Genomic DNA, 9875 nt, shown 5'->3' with positions numbered 1-9875 from the left:
CCTTCTCCTTGAGCCACAGGCACCACCCCTCCTTGCAGTTATCTCAGTGTGATAAACATTTAATTTAAAAGGGGGCCAATGTCAAAATGTTTAAGGGGTATATAAGTTCAGAGACAATACGTATTATACATATAGTGCCTAGAGAACAGAGCCAAATGCTGTACTTAAATTATTTTTTTTGGCAGTTTTTGGCCAGGGCTGGGTTTGAACCCACCACCTCCGGCATAAGGGGCCAGCGCCCTACTCCTTTGAGCCACATGTTACTGACGTCCATCAGCCTAAAGGGTCTCTACTTAAGTAACATGACAAAAAAGAACCTTTGCTTAATAGCAAATGGGAGTTCATGAAGCCCCAAGGGATTAAAAATCCAAATCAGATAACTGGTTGCACTCATAATCAGATAGTGCATCTGATTATGAGTGCAGCCAGTTAGATTCAATCTATAACAAGTAGTACCTAGTAAAATCATGAAGCACAAACTTCCCCAAGGGTAATTTTATTGATGGCTCTCACTTATTCCCTCGCCAAAGACCAACTGTAGCCAGATGAAATGAACATAATCTCAAGATTTTATTGTCTTCATGATAAAACAAAAGATGATCAGAACTGTATCACTTGACCCTGTAACAGAACAGAAAAAAAATTTATAATTTTTCAAAGAACTTCCGCTCTACCAAGAACATCCTAAAATGATCACTGTGCTATGTATCAAGTCTCCTCAACCTTCCTTTCCTACTTAAGTGAAAACCAACATCAAAAAGCCTTATACCTTCAACTATACATCTACTTATGAAGAGTATTGCCTGAGCTCCATGCCTCAATGAGAGAAATGTTCACCCCTCCAAATAATAAAGCTACGTAGGAAAGATTACACCTTCCACCCATAATTGTATACCTTTCTCTTCTTATCTCCTCCCAGTTCAAAATGCTTGCATCTCTTAATAGCTAGCATTCTCTTAGATCTGCAGTTGGGCTCCACACACTCAAGCCTCAGCACAATCTTCTTTGTAGTTTTAGCCTGGAAAAAAAAAATCAAAGCCTTTATAAATCAGAGGAAATCATTTTCTTCAAAAATATGACTACGGCGAGTTACGTACTACATAAAGCAAAGTTCTGCAAATGATAGTTGCCGTAATCCATCTATATACAGTGAATTTAAGTGAAAATGTAGTACTAGCAAAGGTAGCAGGTTATCCAATTGCTATGGAGTTCTACTAGTCAAAACTCCATTGAGGGGTGGCGCCTGTGGCTCAGTGAGTAGGGCGCCGGCCCCATATACCGAGGGTGGTGGGTTCAAACCCAGCCCCAGCCAAACTGCAACCAAAAAATAGCCGGGCATTGTGGCAGGCGCCTGTAGTCCCAGCTGCTTGGGAGGCTGAGGCAAGAGAATCACATAAGCCCAAGAGCTGGAGGTTGCTGTGAGCCATGTGATGCCACAGCACCTTAACAAGGGCAGTAAAGTGACACTCTGTCTCTACCAAAAAAAAAAAAAAAAAAAGGAAAAAAAACTCCATTGAGATTAAACATCCTAGAGAGCTTCCTATCAAATGGGCACTCCTCATGTCACCTTGACCTTGTGGCCTACCTTTCAGCAGCTCTACCTAGTTATCTCACACAATCAAAAACCAGTAAACCAAGTCCATGCAACTATGAAATAAACACAATTTTTGTAATTCATTAAATAGGATTATTAAGGCCTACTATTAACCAAACATGTGTAAGACTGCCTGCAATTATGCCCTGAATTTGTGTCTTCAACTGAATTATGTAATTCAAGTTAACAGAGTTCTACTGATGCTAATTTGTAGTTCTCAAAGGCCAAAACCAAGTAAACCCCCTTGTCTTCTATACAAGTTAGTCAAATGAGAGGTTTCTCAAGCATTCCTTTTACCACCCTGAGACTAAACCATTCATTGCACTCAAATGAATGCCAGGCTGCATGAGAAAGTGCCAAGAAAAATACTGTGTTAGTGGGAATGTTATGTTCCAGGCACTGTGCTGATGCAGTACCCAAATCACCTAAGGCGAATGCAGGGCATGTTCCCAGATTTGGGTTGTTTTTTTTTTGGTTTTTTTTTTGCCTCTTCAAAAAGGAAAGGATAGGTCAGGTGCAGTGGCTCACACCTGTAATCCTAGCACTATGGCAGGCCAAGGCAGGTGGATTGCCTGAGCTCACAGGTTCGAGACCAGCCTGAGCGAGACTCGAAAAATAGGCAGGCATTGTGACACCACAGCACTCCAAAGGCAACATAGTGAGACTCTGTCTCAAAAAAAAAAAAAAAATAGCCAGGCGTTTTGGTGGGCGCCTGTAGTCCCAGCTACTTGGGAAGCTGAGGCAAGAGAATCATTTGAGCCCAGTAGTTTGAGGTTGCTGTGAGCTATGACGCTATGGCACTCTATGAAGGAAGACAAAGGTAGACTCTCTCAAAAAAAAAATAAATAAATAAATAAATAAGGCTGGGCACCTGTGGCTCAAGCAGCTAAGGCGCCAGCCACATACACCTGAGCTGGCACATTCGAATCCAGCCTTGGCCTGCCAAACAACAATGACGGCTACAACCAAAAAATAGCCAGGTGTTGCGGCGGGCGCCAGTAGTCCCAGCTACTTGAGAGGCAGAGGTAGGAGAATCACTTGAGCCCAGAAGTTGGAGGTTGCCGTGAGCTGTGATGCCACGGCACTCTACCCAGGGTGACAGCTTGAGGCTCTGTCTCCAAAAAAAAAAATGTAAAACAGACCAGGCATAATGACTCACACCCGTAAACCTAGTGCTTTGAGAGGCCCATTGAGGCCAGGCGTCGAGGCCTGCCTGAACAAAGGTGAAACCCATATTCTACAAAACGATGGAAAAATCAGCCAGGCCTAGTGGCCCCTACACATAGTCCCATCTACTTGGGAGGCTGAGGCAGGAGTACAGCTTGATCCCGGAAGTTTGAGGTTGCGGTGTGCTACAATGATGCTGGGGGACAGAGAAAGACTCATGTCTCTTAAAAAAAAAAAAAAAAAAGTAATTGTAAAACACTGAAATAGCACAGTCTTGGAGACTAGGGCCAAGCCTGAGTTTCACTCACAGCTCCACTGCCTACTAGATGTCACTGCAGGCAACTGTGAGAACTTCACTGAGACAAATGCTATACCTATAATGTAAAGTGTGTGGACTATAGATGACAAACGCACGGCCCTTACCACAATTATACACTGTCAAATAATAATAACTAACCTTTTTCCGGAAAATCGGCTTAGTCTGCCCACCATAGCCACTCTGCTTCCTGTCATAACGCCGCTTTCCTGGGGAAAAAGTGTTGTTACTGTATACTGAAGATTATAAATCACAGGAACCAGATGAAAAACTCTTCTCACTTGGGTGGCGCCTGTGGCTTAATGAGTAGGGCGCCGGCCCCATATACCGAGGGTGGTGGGTTCAAACCCGGCCCTGGCCAAACTCCAACAAAAAAATAGCCGGGCGTTGTGGCGGGCACCTGTAGTCCCAGCTACTCGGGAGGCTGAGGCAAGAGAATCGCTTAAGCTCGAGAGTTTGAGGTTGTTGTGAGTTGTGATACCACAGCACTCTACCGAGGGTGAGAAAGTGAGACTCTGTCTTTAAAAAAAATAAATAACTCTTCTCACGGGTTTTATCTTAGGCTTCCCAACACAAACATTAATACCCGAGCCGAGAGAGGGAGAAAAAAGTCTGGGGGTGTTGATTATACTACTACAGGAATCCCACGTTAAAACCAAATTATGCAGAAACCATCTTACCCTGGGCATAGAGAGAGTCCTTGCCCTTTTTATACTGTGTCACTTTGTGGGGCTGGTGCTTGCCACACTTCTTACAGAAAGTCCGGCGGGTTTTAGGAACGTTCACCTAGTAAATAAACCGTTCAGAACATGCAGTGTTACAACAATGGCAAAACGCCCTACCCAACTCTACTGAAGCTGAGGCACTCCACGAGGACCCAACTCGGACTCCTCGCTAACACACATCGCTCTTGCAGCTCTGACTAGAAGATGGCCCAGTCCCACATGTTTCAAGTAGAGGGTCCTCCGTCAAAACCCAAAGACAGAAGAGATCACATTCCCCAGCTAAGACTACCTCTCTGATCTCATCACTTCAATTTCTGACCCTGGAACCCAGTCCCTTCAGGATCGAGCCGGCCAACATTGGATTGCTTTGATACATCAAGTTCACGCGAGCCTAGACCTATCCCGGGAGAGCACCGCCGATGCAGGGTTAAGATTAAGGTGGATGTTACTGGGCTCCCACACAAAGATCATACCATGTTTGCGCGAGCGCTAGCGGCAACGAAAGAAAGAGGTGGGGCGGGAAACGGAAGTATATAGGAGGTGCCTGGTTGCACTTCCTCTTGGAAGTAGGTGGAAGCGACCATAGAGTCTAAGGCTCTGTGCGCAGCGTCCTCCAGCGGCGGAGAGGACTGGATTCAGAGCTGGGGTCGAGCGCTTAAAGAAGGGCTCTACCTACGGGCAGATCCACACACCTCCACTTATGCCGTCCCTCAGCTTTACAGTTTTTCATTACTTCCTCACTTTTGGCAGATGCTGCTACGTAGCAGCATATCATGAAGACAGCAGTGGTGTTCCCAAACCTTCTGGTATCCCTGTCTCCAAGACAAGCCAGGACTAGGGACGAGTGGAGAGACCCTCCACCTCCACATTCCATTCCTGTACCACCTCAAGGATACTGAGAACACCTTTTAGGGAACTGCTAGTTCAGGCTTGAAGGTTGCTCCAGTTCACCTATCACATGGTCAGTTGGTCCATGCAACAAATGTTTATTGATTACCCATTATGCGTCAGGCACTGTGCTAGAGGAGATACATAATAATCTAATACACTAATAAATGTACAATTACAGTCTAAGTAAGTACTTTGAATGATCAAGATTAAAGCAACTCTTTTGTTAAGGGAGTGAGTTACATTGGCTGCTCTAGGTTCTAAAAAGTGACCATGAAATTGTTCAGCTCTTGCAACAACAATAATCAGGTCAACAGATAGAAAGTACCCAGCTCTTAACTTCTCTGAATACCTAGTAGAAGGCATGTACTAGGTTTCCAGGGAGTCCAGCAGAGAAAGCAGGGTGCTAAGCATTTAAATGGATTGTCTGTTTTTTTTTTCTTTTTTTTTGAGACAGAGTCTCACTTTGTCACCCTCGGTAGAGTGCTGTAGCATCACAGCTCACAGCAACCTCCAACTCCTGGGCCTAGGCAATTCTCTTGCCTCAGCCTCCCCAGTAGCTGGGACTACAGGTGCCCACCACAACGCCCAGATATTTTTTGTTGCTGTTTGGCCAGGGTCGGGTTCTAACCTGCCACCCTCGGTATAAGGGGCTGTGCCCTACCCACTGAGCCACAGGCACTGCCCTAAATGGATTGTCTTATACAGTTATTACAGTGATTCTAGGAAGTAGGTAATACTATTATTTCCATTTTACAGATGAGGCTCTGAAGTCATGTTATGTTAAATGATTTGTCCAATATCAACAGTATTTTGTGGATCTAGGATATAAACCCAGGTAAGTCTTCTTTACCATTATAAAATGCTGCTATTGTGGCCTGTTAATTATAATAGCTAAAAATTACAGAGCACTTATTATATGCTGACCATTCTTCTAACCACCTTACAAACTACCTCTTTGGGTTTTTTTTCTTTTTTTTTTTTTTTGAGACCAGAGCCTCAAGCTGTTGCCCTGGGTAGAGTGCCGTGGCATACAGCTCACAGCAACCTCCAACTCCTCGGCTTAAGCGATTCTCTGCCTCAGCCTCCCAAGTCGCTGGGACTACAGGCGCCCACCACAACGCCCGGCTATTTTTTGGTTGCAGCCATCATTGTTGTTTGGCAGGCCTGGGCTGGATTTGAACACGCCAGCTCAGGTGTATGTGGCTGGCGCCTTAGCCGCTTGAGCCACAGGCACTGAGCCCAAACTACCTCTTTTAATCCTCACAACAACCCTGATAGGTATGTACTATTATTAGTATTTAACAGGTGAGGAAACTGAGACAAAAAAGGCATTAAATTCACTTATCCCCAAGTCACACAAGTGGTTATTTTATGGAATTGGAATTTGATCCTAGGTAGTCTAACATCACAGCCCTGCACTTTACCACTACTTCACATAAGGTGAGCAGGGTCATCTACAGGGTAGAGGATGATGAGGAGAGAGAATTGGGCTAGACACGGGAAGAGGTGGCAGTAGATTGTGGGATAAAGAACTATGAAATCCTGGGATATCCTGTTCGCATGACACTCCAGGAACACCCAGAGATCTTGTGTTGGCCCTCTGATCGCCCCTTTATTTTTTAGGTTGTCTCTGGAAATGAGAAAATAAAAACATTACTGCTACCTTTACTAAAAGTTTCTTTGCCAAACTGCCAGCCTATAGTCTCATAGCATTTCTTTTTCCTCTACAGATTCTTTCTTTCTTTCTTTCTTTCTTTCTTTCTTTATTTATTTATTTTGTAGAGACAGAGTCTCACTTTCTGGCCCTCGGTAGAGTGCCGTGGCCTCACACAGCTCACAGCAACCTCCAATTCCTGGGCTTAAGCGATTCTCTTGCCTCAGCCTCCCGAGTAGCTGGGACTACAGGCGCCCGCCACAACGCCCGTCTATTTTTTGGTTGCAGTTTTGCCGGGGCCGGGTTTGAACCCGCCACCCTCGGTATATGGGGCCAGTGCCTTACCAACTGAGCCACAGGCGCCGCCCTACAGATTCTTTATTTTTTTTCCTTTTTTTTTTTTTTTGAGACAGATTCTCAAGCTGTCTCCCTGGTTAGAGTGCTGTAGTGTCACAGCTCACAGCAATCTCAAATTCTTGGGCTTAAGTGATTCTCTTGCCTCTGCCTCCCAAGTAGCTGGGACTACAGGCACCCGCCACAACGCCCAGCTATTTTTTGGTTGTAGTTGTCATTATTGTTTGTCAGAGACAGAGTCTCACTTTATCGCCCTCAGTAGAGTGCCGTGGCGTCACACAGTTTACAGCAACCTCCAACTCCTGGACTTAGGTGATTCTCTTGCCTCAGCCTGCCGGGGGGTAGGACTAGCTGGGACTACAGGCACTGGCCACACACCCAGCTATTTTATTGTTGCAGTTTGGCTGGGGCTGGGTTTGAACCCGCCACCCTCAGTATATGGGGCTGGCACCCTACCCACTGAGACACAGTTGCCACCCTAAAGGATTTCTTTTTAAAACAAGTTCACTTTGTCATCCCTGGTAGAGCGCTGTGGAGTCATAGCTCACAGCAACCTCTAACTCTTGGGCTCAAGAGATTCTCTTGCCTCAGCCACCCGAGTACCTGGTACTACAGGCACCTGCCACAATGCCCAGCTATTTTTAGAGACGAGGTCTCTCTCCTGCTCAGGCTGGTCTCAAACCTGTGAGCTTAGGCAATCCACCAGCCTCAGCCTCTCAGAGTGCTAGGATTATGGGCGTGAGCCACCACACCTGGCCTGATTTATTTTCTTTTCTTTTTCTTTCTTTCTTTCTTTCTTTTTTTTTTTTTTTGAAACAGAGTCTCACTCTGTCACCCTGGGTAGAGTGGAATGGCATCATCATAGCTTGCAGCAACCTCAAACTCTTGGGGTCAAGAGATCCAATTGTTTCAGTTAACATAGATGCTAGCAATCCTCCTTCCAAGTAGCTTGGACTACAAGTACTCACCACAAAACCCTGCTAGTTTTTTTTTTCTATTTTTAGTAGAAACAGGGTGTTGGTCTTGCTCAGGCTGATCTCAAACTCCTGAGCACAAGTGATCCTTCCACCTTAGCCTCCCAGAATGATCGGATTATAGGTGTGAGCCACCTTGCCTGGCCTGGATTTTTACCTTAGTAACATAGAAATATGAAGATAGCAAACATGGCCCCTCATAATCTAATTAACCTTAGTTCTTGGTATTATTCCTCATGTTACATGAATTTGTGGGGGGTTGTTGTTTGTTTTTGTTTCTTTTCTATCTTAAAATATTTAATCAATAAAAAGTATCCATGTTCAGGGCAGCTCCTGTGGCTCAGTCGGTAAGGCACCAGCCCCATATACCAAGGGTGGCGGGTTCAAATCCGGCCCCGGTCAAACTGCAACCAAAAAATAGCTGGGCGTTGTGGCGGGCACCTGTAGTCCCAGCTACTCAGGAGGCTGAGGCAAGAGAATCGCTTAAACCCAGGAGTTGGAGGTTGCTGTGAGCTGTGTGATGCCACGGCATTCTACCGAGGGCCATAAAGTGAGACTCTGTCTCTACAAAAAAAAAAAAAAATTGGGGGCGGCGACTGTGGCTCAAGGAGTAGGGCGCCAGTCCCATATGCCGGAGGTGGTAGGTTCAAACCCAGCCCTGGCCAAAAAAAAAAAAAAAAGTATCCATGTTCAAGGTATACAATGTGTGGTTTTATACATGTATATGTTGTCAAGTTAATTAACACATCCACCATCCATCCTGGTCCATAGTTACCATTGTTTTGGGGGGAAGATGAAGGCACTTAAAATCTCCCCTCTTATCAAATTTCAATGAAATAATACAGTATTATTAACTATGGTCACTATGCTGTACATTAGATTCCCCAGAATTTATGCATCTTTTTTTTTTTTTGTAGAGACAGAGTCTCACTTTATGGCCCTCAGTAGAGTGCCGTGGCATCACACAGCTCACAGCAACCTCCAACTCCTGGGCTTAAGCGACTCTCCTGCCTCAGCCTCCCGAGTAGCTGGGACTACAGGCGCCCACCACAACGCCCGGCTATTTTTTGGTTGCAGTTCAGCCGGGGCCGGCCACTTTCACCTGGAGTAATTTGAAGTTCATAGATGGAGCCCAATTATGGGATATCATCTTTAGCCCTGGTAAAATCACCAGATGATCAAGATCTTTTTGGAAACCAATTGCTCTGTTCTGTCATCTAATCTAGCCTTGCACCATCCAGAGATTAGGTAGTCTGCCTGCCTTCCTTCCTTCCTACCTTCTTTCCTTCCTTCCTCCTTTCCTTTCCTTTCTTTTCTTTCTTGACAAAGTCTCACTCTGTCACCCTGGGTAGAGTGCCAGGGCATCATCATAACTCAAAGAAACCTCAAACTCTTGGGCTCAAGCAATCCTCCTGCCTCAGCCTCCCCAGTAGCTGGGACTATAGGTGCCTGCCACCACGCCTAGCTACTTTTTCTATTTAGTAGAGATGGGGTCTCACTTTTGCTCAGACCAGTCTTGAACTCCTGAGTTCAAGCAATCTGCCTGCCTTGGCCTCCCAGAGTGTTAGGATCACAGGCATAAGCCACCATGCCTGGCCCTAGACTATGTTCTTATCTTCCTCGAAGGTACTAATAAAAATGTTGAACAGGATGGCACCAAGAACAGAGCCTAACATTATACTGGGAATGTGTTGAGGTAACACTCAGCTATTCATTCACACTGTTTAGGTATAGTACTTGTCCGTATAGAAGAGGGTGTCATGGAAGTAGTGGGCAGAGGGTGAAGAAGAGCCTAGGTTTGCCTGGTCCTTTTCCTTGTCCTCCTTTCTCTTTTTTTTTTTTTTTTTTTTGGCCAGGGCTGGGTTTGAACCCACCACCTCTGGCATATGGGACCGGCGCCCTACCCCTTTGAGCCACAGGCGCTGCCCAGTCCTCCTTTCTCTTGTCCAGATCTCCCAGTGTATGCCTATCAACTCCAGTGCCCACACCAACATGTACTTTGAGAAAAGATAGGGTATGTGACAATAAATGTCATCTGACTAAAAAAAAAGGGGAGGCAAGGAGACTCACTATAGCCAAGTCTCAGGCAACTAGGACAGGTATTGGGGATGACTAGTGAAAGGATGCAATTTGTCAATAAAGAGATCATACAATGCTTGCAGCCTTGTACAGATGTGAGGATCAACCACTCTGTCATCCT

The 9875-nt window shown here is 45.4% G+C and overlaps 1 protein-coding gene across 1 annotated transcript; it reads right to left on the bottom strand.

Annotated features, from left to right (window-relative positions):
• Positions 1 to 551: 551 nt before the first annotated feature.
• Positions 552 to 4386, bottom strand: RPL36A (ribosomal protein L36a). The gene is made up of 5 exons (XM_053578852.1): positions 4276 to 4386; positions 3758 to 3863; positions 3219 to 3286; positions 896 to 1018; positions 552 to 621 (listed from the first exon to the last, which is right to left on the bottom strand). Exons 1-5 carry the CDS (start codon positions 4384 to 4386, stop codon positions 601 to 603), a joined length of 429 nt encoding a protein of 142 aa, XP_053434827.1. The 3' UTR covers positions 552 to 600.
• Between the last annotated feature and the right edge of the window lie 5489 nt (positions 4387 to 9875).

This window comes from Nycticebus coucang, chromosome X (assembly GCF_027406575.1).
Source record: "Nycticebus coucang isolate mNycCou1 chromosome X, mNycCou1.pri, whole genome shotgun sequence".
Lineage (NCBI taxonomy): Eukaryota > Metazoa > Chordata > Mammalia > Primates > Lorisidae > Nycticebus > Nycticebus coucang.
This window is presented reverse-complemented; position numbering and strand designations above follow the sequence as displayed.

Coding starts and splice junctions, on each gene's coding strand:
- RPL36A (XM_053578852.1), bottom strand. CDS start 4,386: ATGGTCGCTTCCACCTACTTCCAAGAGGAAGTGCAACCAGGCACCTCC. Junction 3,287..3,757: donor GGACTCTCTCTATGCCCAGG/GTAAGATGGTTT, acceptor CTTTTTCCCCAG/GAAAGCGGCGTTATGACAGG. Junction 1,019..3,218: donor AGCCGATTTTCCGGAAAAAG/GTTAGTTATTAT, acceptor TTTTTTTTCCAG/GCTAAAACTACAAAGAAGAT.